The sequence below is a fragment of the Patagioenas fasciata genome, chromosome 3 (genome assembly GCF_037038585.1).
Source record: "Patagioenas fasciata isolate bPatFas1 chromosome 3, bPatFas1.hap1, whole genome shotgun sequence".
Taxonomy (NCBI): domain Eukaryota; kingdom Metazoa; phylum Chordata; class Aves; order Columbiformes; family Columbidae; genus Patagioenas; species Patagioenas fasciata.
The window spans coordinates 88,282,287-88,301,038 of NC_092522.1; the positions used below are offsets into that span (position 1 = coordinate 88,282,287).

Consider the following 18,752-nt stretch of genomic DNA (forward strand, 5'->3'; position numbering starts at 1 on the left):
ATTAGTTCAGGTAATGCAACACAATGAAGAAAGAATATGTTGATGTCTTCTAACCGTTTCTGTTTGACTCCTAATTTAGAGAGGTCTTATCACCTTCAACATATAGTATGTCTGTATAAAACCTAAAGTAAAAAAATACTATGACATTCAAAGAGTGGAATAATAGAAAAGGCCAGGTAAAATTCACTGATTCTTAGTCAGAATGCAAGCAAAGATTCTCCAGAAGAGTCCTTTTTTTTTCCGCCTTCCCTGAAGATCTGTGGTTTATGAGGTATTCTCTAACAAGATAATAAGAGACATAGGAAAAAGACAGATCTTTCAAATAGACATAGAACTTCCTTATCAATAAACTGAAAGACAATGTGTATGTTTTAACGAGATGCCTTACTGAACATTAATATTAACAAAAATATATATTCTTTGTACAGTCCTGCACAATATGGATACAGTCAATACTTTATGTTTTTTAAACAGTGAGTCTTCAATAATCATAGTTTTAGAAAGCAACCTAGATATTATTGATATACATTATTCAAAAATGGGGAAAAATTTTAGATTTAGGGGAAAAGGCAGAGGCAGGAATATATGTGCCAGTAGAGAAAGTACCTAATCTGTTTAGTTATGCCAGCATAGATGTGCAGCTACTGCTTAAAGCCAATTATTATGGGTAAATTGATGTCTAAAGTAAGGTCTTCAGATTGTTCTTTAAATGGCTGAAGGACAGGGTAAAGCAGTATGCCTCAAAGTTTTTGAATGGGCAATAAGAATCAACAGTATCATGGAGGAAAAATAATTGTAACCACACTTCATACCCCGTTAGTATTAACTTTTGGTTAAAAGTATTTCTTAAAAAAATGGTAGTTTGCTGATAGGAGGGGTTTTCTGAATAACATCAGTAAAAGCACTAAGTAACTTTAACTCAGCAAAAATTTCGCGCCAGGGTAACTATGAAACTAAGTATCCGTTTGTCAAAATTAAGTATCTATTTATCAAACAGAAAGCTCTTTATCACAGAAATTAAGTGGAATGCTTGATTTTAGTATCATATGCAGTACCTCACATAGAAAAGTGAGCTTTTGTAAAGATTCTGAAGTTTTATAAATGTTGGTCCCTTCATCTACATGCTGTCATCTTCTTAACTACCTTAATTTATTATGCTCCCAGGAACTATCACTCTTCACTGGACTATTCATACTTGGAAGGATAAATAATATGCTCTGCAAGAAAAAACACTTAAATCCTAAATCTTACATGGGTTGTCACCTTCTTAACGAATTCTCACTAGATTGTTACCTTCCCTGCAGGCAAGTACTTCAAAATCACATGGATTCCCAGGACATAGTAACAAAGCAAAAAGGAAACAGGGCAGGGGGGGACGAAAAAAAAATAAAGAAGAAATCAAAGACTGCAAAAACTGTTCGCAAAAGTGGAAACTGGAGAAAGACTGAAAATAGCCTTGAAAAATCTAAGAGGTGCGTTGAACAGGAAAGGAGTATGCTACTTGCCATGTCTACATGGGATAGGATAAACCACAGTAGTCTTAAATTGCAACAAGACATTAGAAATCAAATTAGATTGTAAGGGGGAAAAATGCATAGGCAAAGACAACTGAACTAAAATCTATTATTCCAGGGAGTTCTCCTGGCATCTTTCTCATTGAAAATTTTTGTGAACAGGTTAAACAAGCATTTGTAGCTATGGCTTGCCCACAATTAATCCTGCTTTGGAAACACGGTCTAGCTAACTGAGATCTCTTCCAGATACATGTTCCATACAGGGAAAATACTGCCAAACCCAGCTCGTTCAAAAGGGAAGTATTCAAAACTAAAAGTTCTTTTGACTGTTCTTTCCTAACTGTCTACCCATAGAGTTTTTAATACAGAAAAATACAGAAAAAACCACAAATTATTCCTTTTTTATTATACACTGATGGCATTTTACAAAAATGAAAAGACTCAATTTATATTACAACAGATCTTTAACTCAAAACTGTCACCAAAATGAGTTTAGGGTTCCACTCATCTGCCCAACAATAATATTAAAAGACTGTTATTAAAGATTCGGCTTTTTAAATATGCAGATTATAAAGAAAACACACATCTAAAACTAACTGTACCAGTTCTGGTTCTCCTAGTAACCGGGAAACAATTAAAATGAACTACAGAAAGCTACATTTTATAAGGCATGAGCTAAACACGCGCTGAACTAAACTTGCTGCCTGAACATATTAGCTATTTTCCCCTCCCCCCCGGTCCAATCCACATGTACCACTTTTTGGCACTTTTTATGCTCAAACATACTTGACTAAAATTATCACGATCACACACACACACACACAAAGAAGACAGTATGGCAGAAAGCTTCAACATTAGTACGATTAGAAAAGCAAATCAATGAGGCTCTGATTTTCAGAGAGATATGCAGGTAAATTAACTATTTCAGTCACATCCACTTACTTTGATACAGGAAAATTCTTATTAATAAAAACTTACCGTACAGAGCTCATAAGTTCTAATGAAGACCATCTCTAATGTGGCATGATGCTGATGCTTGATGCCATTACTGAGGACAAGGATTACAGTAATTATGCTTATTGGTTAGACTTGCCCTAAACAGCGAGGGTGCTTTTTTCTAAACATACACACATTATATCCAGATATGCACACATACCATATTATTTGAAATCAAGACGATTTCTCTGACTCTCCATAGTTTAACTGAAAAAATCAGGGGGTGTCATTCCACTCCCATTCTCCAAGGTCACTAAGATAATGTTTGGCGTGGTAGGTCTTACAGTGATGCAGGAGCACAAAAATGCCCCAAGCATCTCAAAGTTTGCATGAGATGACCCAGTGATTACAGTAGTTTTTCTTCATGAACTTCGGAATCTATGTGGTGTACTATAGCTCAGCAGATTTCTTGTGACTTCTGGCAGCTGTACACCTCTCCCTGAACAGGATATCATCTAGAGATCACAGGCACAAAGGCGAAATGGAACATTATTAGAAGATACGATGAAAATCTTACACATATATAGAAAAAATAGTAACTATGAGACCAGAAGAAACACGGTGTGGGAGAGGCAAATGTGCAAAGACAGAAACATCAAAACAGAAGCTTTTAAGGGTTAGTTCAGTGTCGAAATCACTCACTGGTCTCAAAAGAAAACATTCTAAATTTAAAGAAGTAGAAGTCATAGAATTTTTGCATACTTAAAAGAAGAGAGAGACCTGGTTTACACAGGAAATCATTAAACTGAAAGCTCAAAAATCAGCAACCTTACCAACTTTCACATTCCAGCAGTTTGTGACTGCATTGCATAAAGATCACTGTTAGCTGTTAATCCAAACAGAATCAAGGGTGGATGTCTACCTATGCACTCAGAGAAGAGTCTGATGAACACTGATTGGACTAAGAGACCAGGTATGATATTAAGAAAAAGAGAAAATGTCTTCTTCTTATATTAAAAGGGCAACTGATGTTTTGCTGATGGTATTTTTCACTGTCAGTGAATACCCATCTTATGGTCACATCAGGAGGATGGTTATCACAACTGCATGTGCTTGATGAAATAGTGGAGGTCTTCATATATAGGAAGGCTCTTGGCAAGGGATCATACTCTAACTCCTATGCGAAAAAATGAAGCAGTCTACTGAAACACTTCTTTGTACTGAATTAACATGTACCAAGTTTGGATAAACCCCAGAGTTGTAGCTAAAAGGTTTAAGGGAGGCTTTATTTCAAATTCTATGGACAGAATTGAAGTCTGAAGAGGAAGCTGAGAATACAGAGACAACTGGAGGAAGATGGCAACAGTGAAGAGGGTGACAGCATGAGAAAGTTGTGAAGTTTGTGAGATGTAAAAACTGAAAGCCAACTGTAGTGAGGTATAAAAGAAGAAAGAAAGACTAACCTCCAACAGAAACAAATCATTAGTGAAAGCTTTGTAACTTTATTGTATATTGATTATGGGTATTTAACTTTAAAAAAGCTTTTTAGGTAGAGCTACGTTTGTTTGCTTTTAGGAGGGACATCTTATATCTGGATTAGTACAGTATATATTCCCGAACATTACCAAAATCTATTCTTAGCACACCAGCACGGAGAGAGAAATAAAAAAAAAAAGGGTAGGACCGTAAGGTATTAAGGCAGGTTCAGTACCCACATGCTCAGATTCAAAAAAGAGGTAAAAAGTCAAACAACAATGGAGGGAAGACTAATAAGCTCAAAGACAAAATATGTCAATGACACAAAAACAGGCAGGGTAGGTAAATGTATCACAAAGAATTCGCAACTAACTAGCTACAAAACAAAATTTGTTACTAGTCTGCAATTTGGTATTTAAGAAAATAAAGGTTACACTGGGTAATGATCAAGTGGAAGGGAACACAGCCCATAGTGAAGAGCTCCAATATACACACCAGCCTCACGTGCACCTAGTGCTCAGGGAAAAAAAAAACAAAACAAAACCTAAACATTTTGGTCTTCTCTAACTGAACACAATCAACAGATTGCCTTTAAGAGTTAAATTTGAAAATAATCTGATGAGCCACCACCTGGTAACAAGAACAGCAATCTTTCTTTGGACCATTCTGAATTCTTGCAAAACTCACACTTTCAATTTTTAGTCACTACAGCTGAAGATACTTGTTTTGTCTGCCCCAGTCTGTACACATATTGTTTGTGACAATGTAACTGTTTGTCACTGATTCTCTAATTACCAGATTGCAACAGAAGAGCATGAATCACAATTAAAAAGTCATTTTAAATACATATGTATGTGAACTTCACTTGATAACAAATAAAAATAATGCTCTCTGTTCCATGTTGGCAATAGTGAACACAACTACATTCATATATATATAAGGTACAGGATTAAGGTTCAGTCTATAAGCCCCTTAAATTTTAAGAATAATTGCATTATTTCACATTGCAATCAGCAGTCAAACTCAAAAATATGTATAGCTAATGAAACAATGCATATAAAATACATAAAAATAAACTTTATTCTTACAACTGAAAAAAACCCAGTTCTATAACACTATCTTCTGTCAAGGTACAAAGGGTCTTGTTTTTCTGTGTTTGTAACAGCTGTAATACACTGTTGGGTTATAAACAATTAAATAGTTCAAATAGAGACTTTTCAAAACTAGATAAGGGATTTGGCCATACAACTCCCACTTCATTTAATGAAAGCAGAATACTTAAATACCTTATTTGCCTTTGAACCTATGGATCTTTCAGTGTCTATTGCACATTCATTAGCTTCCTTCAGTACGAAAATACACTACCCATTTCATTAAAAAAAAAAAAGAAAAAAGTTTTCTTATGGCAACAATCTATGTGGTTGCTGGGCTCTAGAGTCACTATCTGGCAAAATAAAATAAGGACACAGGACTTTCCAAGTTCTGGATAGTTATTTCATGCTTAGAAACTAAGCATGAAAAAAGTGGGTGAAATCATACTGAGATAACCACTAAAACATTTTTTCAGTACTGCACTTTCAGACTTAAGATATAAATAAGATCCTAAGTTTTGCATATATGACCAGACAAATTATTCTTTCATACATATATATTCAAGGACTTTAATCTAGAAATCACAGCAGATGCCTTTAAACTGTTACTTAAAGGAGGCTTCTGAAATGGCTTTTACTATTACACGAATCTTCTATAACCTCTGTCATGCAGTGCAAGCTAAGCCTACTATTTGAATCATGGATACTATTTTGTGTTAGACCAAATGAAGGATTAAAACTGTAGAAGAGGCTGAATAAGTATTTTGGCACCACCAGCACAGGTGAACGGATTGAAAAAATGTCTGTTGAACTAATATAAATATATCTGGCCAACAACAACACTATTTAATACATTAAGCATCTGTTTAGACCCCGGGGTAAAATTTGAAAAGAAATATCTTTCAATATTGAATGGCATATCTCAGCTCTCAGTGTTACACATCAGTCTTCATCCTGCAAAAACAGCTTTCCTTTAAGTCTTAGTATAGAAGGGACAGCGACTTATTTCAAAACAGCATCGATTTTTATCTAAGTCAGCTTCTACACAACTGTTTGGTCCAGTGAGACTTGTTTTTAAAAAGTGTATGTTTAAGAAAATCAGTAAACTTAGGTCTTACAATGAACCTCTGCAACAGCCCTTAAAATAAGAATAACATTAATTTATTTTTAAACTTTAAATCAATCAACTACTGAAGCGACTCACTAAGCACACACAACCACAATTTCAGTGATAAATCTCCTTCAGACACCAGTATCTACTCTGTATATGTCAAGCATGGTGTCTTCAGTCACACCTACCCAACTACTTCAGTTCAATGAACAGCTCATTCACAAGCTGGAAGTCGAGCCGGAGCCAGGAAAGCCAGATTTCCACCTCCCAGAGTATGAATTTAAGAAAGCTAGCACAAAGATTAAACAGACTGAGAACACAGCAATCTGAACCAACACAAACCAATCTTGTATCTGTGCATCTATATGGATATTCTACCCAAATACAATACGATAAATTTTGACTGAAGAAAAAGAACCTGAAATACAATTCCTGTACATATGAAGTAAAATACAAGAAATGCATACATTTAAAATATTTAGTAGTGAATCCCCCCTGGTAGCAAAATAGAGCCCAGTTTAATCTAGAGGTGACAGACATGTAAATTAGCAGTGCTACAATGGCTACCACCAAGAATCAAGTCTTTAAGAAAACAGATACAAAATCACAAATAAAACACAATTCAAACCGATGACGTGAATTCACTCATGTCCCTTCCACCTTTTAAAAATTTGCCTACATTCTGTGAACGGGTGACAGTGATGTGTAAACAAACATGATCACTTTTATCAAATAGGCTATTAAACTGATAGCAAGGCTACAGAAGCAGTGGTTTCTGTGAATTTCTGTGGCCTAAAATATTTATGAACTTGTTTTATACATCGCGTCATACCTAATGCTAACTAAGCAAGGACAACTAAAAGAGTCAGGGCAACGTATAGATACATACGTGAATAAAATGAAGCGGTTTGTTTTAGCTGTAGAGCTAGCACCACAAAGTTTGTTTAGAAAGGGATACTCTGCAGGGTCTCCCGTTCAGAAGAAACACCTGCAAAGAGCCCTGCTTCAGGACCAGCCCAAGCCCTCGGGAAGCAGGGACAACACTCACAGCCACAACAACCACACACAATGATGCTTCAAGCAGCGCCGGCTCGGGAGCCCTCTCCTGAGCTGGGATTGCGCTCCCTTGACAGGGCGAGAAAACAAGAATGCGGCATCGCAGCCCTAGGGATCTGCCAGCATCACCGGCGACTTAGTTTAGTCCATCACCACTTCACCGCCTTCTCTTTCCCGGGAGGGCAAAACCTCCGCTATCCCTGCAGGGTACGAGACAGGGAAGAGAGAGGGAAGTGGGGGAGGAGGGGGGTTGCTGGGGCATAGAGCAGGAGCCCAGAACAGAGGAGATCTGAGACCGACTTCCAGCTCCTTCCCGGCCCCTCGGCGGAGAAGCGCTGCCCCATCTCCCGACCTGCCGCCTGCCTCCCTTCGCCTCCAGAGGAGGGGGGTGCCGGAGGGAAGGGGACGGGAGCAGGGGGGCCCTCAGTCCGCCACTGCCGGGAACAAAGGGCCCTTCGATAAGCCAAGCCGCAGAGCACAACAAAGGGGCCTAGAGACCGCGAGAACCGGGGCGGCCGCCGGGGAGGGGGGGAAGAAGAAACGGGGGGATTACAGGCCCGGCCGGAGCGGCTCCCGGCGCAGGGGGCACGGGCGGCCTCATCCCAGCCCACAAAGAGCGGCGGCGTCAATCACCCCGCGGCGCCCGGTCCGGCCCGAAGCGCTAACTGCCCGCGCGTCCTGCCCCCGCCGGGCCAACCGCCGCACCGGGCCGTTGGCTGCGGCTCCCTCCCCGGCGCCCCGGCGGGGGCGGCGCTGCTCCCGCCCGGCCCCCAGCTCCCTCTCAGCCGGGCAGACGCGCACACACACCCCGCGGGGGAGGGGAGAGCGCGGGCGGGGGCAGGGAAGGAAGGGAAGAGGCGGCCTGACCTGGCAGAGCTGCTTGCAGTACTCGGTAGCCGCTTGCACCGTCGGCTCGGGGCTCTCCCGCAGCCCCGTCTCTAGCTCCACTAGCCGCTCCCGCAGGCGCCGCAGCTCCAGGAGGTCGCCACCTAGGCTACCGCTCTCCTGCTCGGCCTCCTCGTCCGCCATCTTCGCACCCCGCTCCGTCGCGTACGCAGCCCCCCCCTTCGCTGCCTCGGCCTCTCGGCCCCCCCCCCCCGCGCGTTCCGTTGCCAGGTCACGTGATTACACAATGCCACGTTCCGGGGAGGGGTCACGTGCCGGAGTAGAGGCGGGCGGGCGGGGGGGGGGCGCGCGCGCGCGCGCGCGCGTTCTCCGTCCCCCGCGGCGCAGCACTGGGCCGGGGAGGGGCGAGCGCGAGAAGGGGGCGCGCCGCCCCGCGTCACGTGACGGCGACGCCACGCGCCTGGCGGCCGCACGGCCACGTGACGGCGCTCCCCGCCCTCCAGCCGACGGGTTTTGGCGGCAAACGGCGGTAAATGGCGGCAGCTTCTGCTCGACGGGCCTGCTGCGGAAAGGTCTCGCTGGGGCGGCCCTTGCCGCTGTTTCTCGAGTTCTGAAGGCACTGACAGCGTTTGCGTGGCCCAATTGTACCAGAGCTGCAGCTTCCTATCAGCCCTCGCCTCATGGAGAGAGGCTGTGGCTCTCCCCAGGGACCTCAACAGGCCACGTCTTCCCTGCTCTCACCCAAGAGTGCTGCGTGGCACCTGCTGCTGCTGCATCAGCCGTGGTCAACGCTGCTGGGGTTTTGTTGGTTGTTGTTCTCTGTTCTTTTTCGCTCTGTGGGAAGCAACAGGGTGTGTTAGCTCAAGGATATCACTATTGTCTTCTTCATATCTATATAATGTAATCTTTATTATCACTCAAAGTGAGAAATATGGCTTTGCTCTTCTTCAAGTGAAGCAATTGTGATCTGGAGGTTCTGGGAGGCTTTGCTCCCCACACATTACTGGTGCTGGGCCTGATTCCCTCTCACACACTGGTGGTGTCTTCAGCACAGTGTAAAGCTCCAGTGTTGGGTGTTGACATCTCCTGCCTCTGCCTGAGAAGCTGTGGAGACTCTTTCACCTGTCACAAATATTGGAAATCCTGGAGAATGGCCCAAGGCACTGAGTATAACGAGGAGAAAAATATGGGCTTGATGGGCACTGAATTGGCATGGATACGTGGTTTGCACAGTTTTTTAGGCTGTATAGGTTGACAGGCTGCCGGCTTTGCTCTCCATTGCCAGCGTTCATTGAGGAAGTGCGTTACTGTAGTGAGAGCACTGTCTGCTGGGAGTGGATGATTTCTCTTAGCCAGCAGTGAGAGAAGGTGCATTGTGTTAAGCCGGGCATTTCACAACATCTGGAAAACAATGAACCCTCTGGTATTTGGCACTAACTGTAGTCAGGCGTAACATTTTTTTTGGCTGGAGAGACTGTAGCTGCGGGGTCCTCAGTATGTCATTTAGTCTTGCTCGGACACAGGTTTAACATGACATCCTGCACATGCAAGCTTACCTTGTATGACCATTGGACCGATTTTATGATTATATTCTCCTTTTTTTGTCACAAAGGAAAATGGGTGCTACCTGTTTCTTGTATACTGTCAAAAGCTGATGCATGTGATGGAATGAATGCTAAATCGGAGCTGGAAAGAGAAGAGGTTCTTCAGAGATTGCAGAAACACTAGTCTGCAAGTGTAGACTTTCACAGTGACAATATTGCATATGCCACATTTTGGAGACAGACCTGGGGATCTAGTCCAAAAATGACCCCATTTTGGGTCATAGCAGTAAACCCAAAGTAGTATGTGTCTAGTTTCCCATATAAGTAACCAAGTAAATATATTGTTTGCCATTGTAAGCCTGAAACATTGTAAGTTTCCGGTATTTGCTGTACATTAAACCCATTCTGTTCCAAGCAGAAGATGAGCAATCTTTCAGCTTTCCCATTTAAGGCTTAACGTATTACCAGAGAAATCTAACTAGTTTGCATGTATTCCTCACCACCAAACTGCCCAGAGCAGTACTAATGAGTGATGCAAATACTAGAAACAATTGCACAGAGACCTATTTATTATTTCTCAATCACTTAATTTATCTGCAAGAGGTAAAATAGCTTCTCCTCTGGGTAACTCTTTCAGTCCTACATTGCACTATTTGTAATTATTTTCACTTAAGGGTAAACCACAATAGCCAAATTCGTATTCATAGTCTGTCCTTGTTGTAGCTTGTTTTCTTGTTCCCTCCTTGCCCAAAGGGTTTTCTGAATTGAACGCAGGCCAGGAAGGAAGTAGAAGCATGGAGCGCAAGTTTCTTGCTCATGCAAAAAGTTAGAACTTGAGGATGGCAGAGTAAGAGCTGTTTGTTTTGTTCTAATCAGGATGAAGTGGAAAGGAGCCTGTCCTTCAGCTGTCCTGCCCTGAAGAGGACTTGCACTTAGGCCTCCAGGGGCCTTGTGCAAAGGAGGATTCCTGTCTTTAATCATAGTTCACAGGCAGCTAATTGCCAGGCTTGCACCTAAGAGACCAAGGAAAACATTAGCCAGTAGAAGGAACAACCACAAACAGCAGTGAATAAGGGAGGAGGTATTTTTTTCTTGTTTGACAACCATGAGAATATGATGACAGCTACTGCGACAAACATGATGGTGGTCTGAGGACAAGGAAAACAATGCTGGGCATGACCAGATGCAAAACTGTGATACTCATTCTATCTTTGGATCCTGACAGAAATTATACTGTAGTAGATAGTGCTCATGGAAGTGAAAAAATGTTGCCCAACAATAACAGGAGAGAAAGAGATTGCAGAGAGAATGCAGGCTTTTCAGATACAGTTTTTAACATGGACTTGTGGGGCAGACTATCTGACAGTAAAAGAACGTGAGTGGCTCACTGTTTCCAGAGTGGGGTACATTTTCCTTGCTCTATACTTTGATTCTTGTATCTCAAATAGACCTGTCATTAAGAGAAGGCATATCCTATGGCTCTTCAGATATGCAGGTTTTATGTATTGGCATGCTGGGCCTGGCGAGAAATAAATAAAAGGGAGTCTTCACTATCTAAGGTCCCCTGCATGTGGATATTTACCTGTCAGTTTTTTGAAACAAGTTTTTAAGAAAAGAATCAAGTTATGTTATGTCCCACTATTGGTTTTAAGATGCTGGAAGAGAAAAATCAAATGAATAGCAAGAGAGGAGTACTGGAGGTTAGGAGAACAGACAGCAAGGAGAAAGGGCTGGAACAGTGATGACAGCGTTGCTTAGACTGTGTAGCTGATAGTTGCAAGGAGGACTGTTAACCCTTCCTGGTAGAATGTTGTGTTAGCAAAAAACAGCTGTGATGTTTGTGTGTCATTGGAGAACTGGCAACAAAACTAGATCTTTTAGGGATAACAGAAGATGCAACAATAGAAATTAGGACAGGAACAGACAAATATTAAAACACTTATGGTGTTTGGGAGGCAAAGGGGATTGATGGAGGATTAGAATTTGTGATGTGATAGATATTAAAGAAACAGAGATAGGAAAGATAAAATAGAACTTGTTTGAGTCAGTGTTGGGGAACTGGAGCAAAGAGCTTCTGTTAGAGAGCACAAAGACAAGCTAGAGATGTTTGGGTTCAAGTCTGGAGAGAAGTAGTTTTTGTAAGATCATTAGGAAAAATACTAGTCAGAGCTAAAGTAGGTTGATAACTAAGGTTTTTAATTTTGAAAGTCAAATTTTGAGAAATTAAGGAAATGAGTTAGATATGACAACTGTGCCTGGGTGGTTTCGATGACTTGCATGTGGAGAAGGCTTGGCATCTGCCAAGTCTCCTGCAAAAAAGTATCTGGAATTTGTATCTCAAACAAGAGGTGCAGTCAGTCCCAGCTGGATAAATAACCACTTCAAAAGGGTTATTGGGAGCAATCAAAAGCTTGAAAGGAATGGGAAAAAAAAAAAAAAAAAGATTGCTTGGAAAATGTTAAGAAGGATAAGAATAAAGTGAGAATTGTCAGAAGCTCAGCTGAGTTTCCTTACAAAGGAAATTAAAGCAGGGGCTAATGAGAAAGAAGATATAAAAATGCATGTTTCCACATTTAAGATGAAAGCAAAAAGCTATCACATACCCATCTGAAACATCAGAAGATCTTTATTGAGCCAGAAATTTCCATTAATGATGTAGGTACAAAAATATGAGCTGTAACAATGAAATGTGCTGATGACACAAAATAGCGAGACACTTTCAATATGAGAGGGATCAAGACATGAATGACCTTGAGAACCTAAATATATAATAGAATGGATTAATTTTAATAACACAACATGGAAAGAGACTGATAGCGGTACTTTCTGCCAGGAACCAAACCTTATTATTTGGAAGTGATAGTGGGTAGAAAGTGCTTGTTGCATTAGTTGACGATGATCAAGTCAAAGATATGATCCAGCTGCAAAAAAAAGTTACTAAAATTACACAACATGCCAGGTCAACTGTTTCCATTGATCTCATCTCATCTGAAACAATTTGTGTGTTTCTGGTCACTATTATTCAGAAAAGATGAGATTGCACTGCAGCAGGTACCGAGAAGGACTCAAACGATCAGTAAAATGGAGAAGTTGTTTTATGAGAAGAGAATAAAAATGGTTCATTTAGCTTAGTGAAATGAAAGGTGAAAAGAAGTGTAATTTCAGTCTAGAAACACTAAAAGTAAGCATCAGTGAAGACAAAAGCTTTTCAAGCTAAAGGATGATGCTATATGAAGAAAAAACGAAGTTAACTAATTGCTAAATATGGTGAAACAGACACAGCTGTCATGTTAGACAATGAATAGTACTATTTCTAAGGCACTTACGTATTCCTCCACAACATTACAAAAGAAACTTCATGAAAACAGTAAAATGGTAGATTTGTGCAAGGGGATCTGATCATGAAAACTGGTTGCAAATGAAACATGAACTCTAAAATGGGGAAGAAAATGAATTTCATGTAGTCACGACTTTCTCAATGATACTGCTGGCTTCTGTCAAGGCTGGGACCATTTCCACCCATATTCAAAATCACTGATGTCAAAGTGGTCTAAATGTCTGTCAGCAAGAAAAAACAAAAAAAAACCAACAAAAACCTGTGCAGAATGTGGTCTGTAGGTTGTCTTCTGTGTGAGCTGGGAGGAGGAGAGGAGAAAGCATTTGTAATATCCATTTTCAGACTGAATGGAGAATCTTTCTATTTCAGAGGGAGGAAATTAATGATGAGGGAGGACATTGCATTTGAAAATACAGCCGGGGCCATAGCTTGAGCTGTTTTCTCAAAAGAGAATCTTACAAAATGGTTTCAGAGCTGTCTTAAAAGCAAGGAAGTGGTTATGTTCTCATTTTACATAATTTAATATAAACCACAATACCATTACCTGTAATTAATGGTGCCTTTCTACCTTTCCAGTTGTCTTTTCTGTTTATCGTTTTCCTTTGTTCACTTCCCAGTGCACACTGCCCGAATCCTAAATAGTTTTTTTTTTCTCATTGAGTCTAACAGAGTTCTAGCTGTACTTTAAAAAATTATTAAAAGAAAGAAATGATGTCCTGGAGATGGATGTGTTTTCCCATTGTTACAGTCTTTTCTTCATTCCCTTCCCCATTTGACAAGATGGGCATTTAAATTAGAAAGATTCCACAGAAACACTTTTTTTTTGTTGTTTTGTTTTTGATTTTGTATCTAAGAACTGGATATTTTTTCATGAGCACAGAAAAAAGGGATTGGGCATCAGGATTAGGGCAGTTCTTGCGAACAGTACAAGAATTGGAGAGGGAGGTTTTTTTAAATAATAACTGTGAATATCCTGCTAAGTGGTAAAGAAAAAATGTGCTGGTAGGTTTGAGATCAATTAAAAGAAGATTTTGGTTTTCATGTTGATCTGCATTCCTGACTCTTTGTGATTTAGCTGTTCTGTAATCAGTTTATTACTTAATAGTGGCACACAGCTCTTTGCTATGATAAAGCATAAAAATTATTCTCAAGAGTTTGTTTTACAGCAGCATATTTAATTTTAGAAAGAATATTTCATTGAATTTTTCAGCAAATTAATCTGAAAACCTTTGGTGTAATACAGATCCCAGTGTCAATAAAAGGAAAAAAAGGTACAGCCTGCAAAGGGCAGGAGGAGGAGGTAGAGTGATGGGTTTTAAGCATGAGACGTATAAATGCTCTGTAATCCCTTACCATTCTCTGACTGATGATGAACTACATGTACTGCCTGTTACAGCAATATTGATTGCAATCAGATGATAAAATCATTGCACAGAGAAAGAAACCACTGCAGTGAAACTAAATGATGGAAATGTAATGAATTCTTGATTCAAAAATGATTTCTTGGGATAAAATGAAAAACTCATTCTTAAAGCTGAGAGTTAGTAATGGGAATAACAACATGCTGAAAAAAATCTAACCATTTAAAAAATAAAATTCATTTCAAATTCTGTATTTATCTTCAACAGCCATCCCACACTTTTCATCAACCTTCCTTATGCTGCAAATTTTCCTCACTCACAGCTTTAGCCTTACTTACAATTAATCCACTGGCATTATAATGATGGAGATTCTTGCTGGAATGCATTAACTTCCTCTGTTAAATCCCCCCTGAGGCAAACCACTTGAAAAATATTTCCTTTGTCTAGGACACACAGTTTAGTAGCTCTCTTCTTACAGGGAGATAGCAGTTCTTTTTGCAGTGATTTATGCATACTATTCAAATACAAAAACTGCATTAAATTATGTTACATTAAAAGATTGAGATGCGCATTCCATTACTTTGGCACCATTGTGTAAGGAAAAATGTAGGTCTGATCCTGTTGTCATTCAAACCCGCGCTTACAGAAACATTGAATCATTGCGATGTGGAGTTGCAATGATGTCAAGTTTTTAGGAGTTGAGTAACTTGGGGCTTACAGAGACCAAACAGACCTTTCAAACTCACTGATGACCACGTACACCTTTGGTGTTTTTATTAATCATACAAATGAAGTTGCTATGAGCTGTTTCAAAAGAGTGGGATCAGGACTTCTGGAGGAAAGATTTCACAGCCTCTGTAATAGCCTGTTTCATTACATCATAATCGTAACATTTGAATGGATTCATAATACCCAGCTTAAATCTCTGCTGTGAATTCATCTGATCTTTGTCGTTCTTGTAGTTGTCATAGTGGAACAATGGCCACCAAGTCTTCTATGGTGGCTTTCTACATTTTGGAGTGCTGCTATAATGCTCTGCCTTGATCTCTTCATTTCTTAATTTACTGCTCTGTTCCTAAGCCACGTGAACCCTGTTCCTTCAGCTTTCCTCACAGCTGATGTTTCTTAAGCTCTCCTTGCTGTCACATGTCCTCCTTGGTAGGCTGGCATTATCTTTCTTGGAGCACAGTGACCAATGCCAAACCTAGTACTACGCTTGCTGGGACTTCGCCAGAGCTAAGTGGAATAATTACTCTTTGTGTCATCTATTACATTGTTGACTCTTTAGTTTGTGATCTCCCACATTGTTTTCTGCCTACACAGGCATCTCCTATTCTGTATTTAGCTTTCTTCCCTCATTAGATTAATCTTTTGAAGTGTTATCTGGTTTTTATTTTAGACTGCTTCTTTGAATTTGAGGCCCCCTTTTAGAGCTATTTCCATCCTTCAAAGTACTTTGCCATTTTCCCCAACTTGGTGTCACCACTAAACTGTGTCAGTGCACCCATGTGCCATCACCCAGGCTGTTCGTGGATGTGGGGAATAAGACTGGTGCCAGGACAAAGTCCAGTGGCTCTTCTCAAGAGAAAGCTTCCCATATGACAGCAAACCATTGATTACTGGACTTTGAGAACAATTTTCCAAATGTTGTACTCCTACCAGCTTGCTAATAACCTCTGGAATGCACTGTCATGGCTTACTTAGGAAAAAGCAGTGTGGGACAGTGTCAAAAGCCCATCATTGTCAAGATGCATTGTATCTGCTATTTGCACTAATTTGCGAGAACAATTATCCTGTCAGAGAAGGAGATTAGCATCAATTGCTACAATTCTTTTCATGACAAACTCATTTTGACTATTTTTTTATTAATTATCATCATCTTCCAGGTATTTACAAATTCTTTATTTAATAATTAGTTCCATTTCAAGGGATACAAATTGACAGGTATAAATGCTTTAAGTCCTCTAGCCTCTCTTTTAAAAATAAGTGTTACGTTTATACTTTTCTAGGGTTTGAACCTTCCTTGCTTGCTGTTATTTCTCGAACATTATAGTCAATGATCCAAACGTTACTTCAGCTAGTTCTCTGAACATTCATGGTGAATTTTGTCACAGCTCACTAACTTAAACACCTCTAACTTTTTTTTTTTAGTAAGTATCGTGGGATCACAGGCTGGGCTTTCAAGGCTACTACTTGACAATCCTGATACCATTCTGCAGTGTGTGTACTTAGCGTCAAAAAAATTGTTGTAATCAGCAAAGCATGTGTGCTTATGTACACCCCTGCTCTGCCAATGTGTGAGTACATGATTAAATGCTTCTGAAATCACTGGGACTTGCTACATTACCAAAGTTAATGAGACTTCACACCAGTGGCTGCTCTGCAAACAACCGCAGACTGCTCAGTGGGGGACCTGCTGTGATCCTCTGCCCTAAATTATGTTCAAATATCTTCTCATTGGAAACTACCTCTCTCTCTGTGTACCAGGATAGAGGGAGAGAGCGTGTTGGTGGGTGGGGAAGCAGAGCAGAGGTGAGCATAGTCTTCGCTGGGTGTGAGTGGGTTGTGTCCCAATGTGCCAAACCAGGGAGTGTGCCAGCCTGCCCTCCAGCACCAGGTCTTGTCTTTGGCCTTGAGCAGGTTGATGGGATTGAGTTCCAAAATTGATCAGTGAGCTCCACACTGAGCAGGGAAACATTGAGCACTGTGTGCAGTTGTGGGCGCCACGGTATAAAAAGGGTATAAAACTACTGGAGAGCATCCAGAGGAGGGCCACCAAGTTGGTGAAATGTTTGGAGGGGAAGCTGTATGAGGAATGGCTAAAGTCACTTGGTTTGTTCAGCCTGTAGAAGAGGGGGGAGATAAGGGGAGACCTCATTGTGGTCTACAGCTTCCTCACAAGGGGAGGAGGGGCAGGTGCCGATCTCTTCTCTTTAGCAACCAATGGCAGAACCCAAGGGAATGGCAGGAAGGTGTGCCAGGGGAGGTTCAGGTTGGACATTAGGAAAAGGTTCTTCACCCAGATTGTGGTGGAGCACTGGAACAGGCTCCCCAGGGAGGTGTCACAGCCCCAAGCCTGACAGCGTTCAAGAAGAGACTGGACAATGCCCTCAGACACATGGTGTGAATTTTTGGGTTGTCCTATGCAGGGACAGGAGTTGGACTTGATGATCCTTGTAGGTCCCTTCCAACTCAGGACATTCTATGATTCTATGTCCAGGGGCACCTAAGCTGTGCTGATCATGGGTACAGGAGCAATACAGTCACTCTGGGATATCTTTGTGGCTTTGGTGACAAGCCTTGCTTCTCAGCTGAGCTTAGTAAGCTCAGATGTGGCAGCAGGCTGCCATATCTGTACTGCTTTGGGACTGAGCTGGTGTGTTCCTATCAGGCCATACTGTGCTGGTGGATGTCCTGGTGCCATTCAGTGCCTGCAGAATCCCTCTAGATCCTGTGTTGACACCCTCCTTGGCCTTTTTAAACCTGCTTTCAGAACCTTAGTATCTGTGCTGCTGCTCTGAGAAAAGGTATAGTGGTTGAAATAGGGAATAGAGAGAGAAATTTGGCAGGCTGCTAAAAAGTGAGTTTTTGGTCTTTTTGGGCTTGCTGTGAGCTTTTTTTTTGTCAAATGTAAGAATCTGCAGTGCAGCTGTAGATGGCTACATCCGAGGTAGTTGTCTAGGTTCCACTTATAAACAAGGAGAGTTGTCAGTTTATCTTGTCCTGACATAGTTGTAAAAAATAGATCTAAAAATGCCATTTTTTTCTCTTTTGTTTCTTAGGCAATCTAGATAGTCAGCTCAGGTGTCTGTATGACATTGCAGTTGCCTGCCTTTATCAGACAAATCTCAGGCTTATTCAAGTAAATTTTGCAGAAGATGTGTAGCCGTACACTCAAAGATATATACCACATATGGTAAATAATGAAAGCATCAATTCATTTCCATGCCTGCTTTTCTTCCCCATTTCTCTTCCCCACAATTTCATCTGCATTCAATTTTATTTTGTTAGACTTTAACTTGCTAGACTGATGAATCACTTTCTCCATGGTTAGTGCTTGCTCATTCCTGGTTTGTAGATGGTACTGATTGCAACTTTGTATGTAGGATTTGGTTGAGTGGGAGAGGAAGCCTAGGCATAGGATTTAAACTAAACTTCTTCTTGAAAACATTTTCTAGAGCACCACCCAGATATCTTGTGACCCAGCAGTGGTTCGCAGACAGCAGCGTGAGTAACTCTAACATAAATTGAAGGCAGGCATAGGGAATCCTCTTGTGCACCCCAGCAAACTGAACCCGTCACTCATGATGTTCCCTGCCCCTCTTGTTCCCACAGAGCAATTCTGTTAAGTTGTGCTCTGAGGACTACCGATCACGTCTGTGAGTTCTAATTCGTGATTTACTTAATACAGCGTTTTAAAGCACACTAACTATGGGCATCAGGGCTTGAAAAGTTCCCAAGGACATTGCTTCCTCTGTTT

General features: G+C 41.1%; 1 protein-coding gene across 2 annotated transcripts in view; it reads right to left on the minus strand.

Annotated features, from left to right (window-relative positions):
• The window catches only part of ZNF292 (zinc finger protein 292), a 48,661-nt gene extending 40,335 nt beyond the window's left edge, over positions 1 to 8,326 (minus strand). The window contains exon 1 of one of the 2 annotated variants that reach the window (XM_065833345.2): positions 8,052 to 8,326. In XM_065833345.2, the coding sequence (XP_065689417.2) occupies positions 8,052 to 8,213 (162 nt within the window). In that variant the 5' untranslated portion in view covers positions 8,214 to 8,326. Of the gene's footprint in view, positions 1 to 2,670; positions 2,964 to 8,051 lie in introns of those variants that run through there. The other variant, XM_071806786.1, reaches the window with a different exon arrangement.
• Positions 8,327 to 18,752: the final 10,426 nt, after the last annotated feature.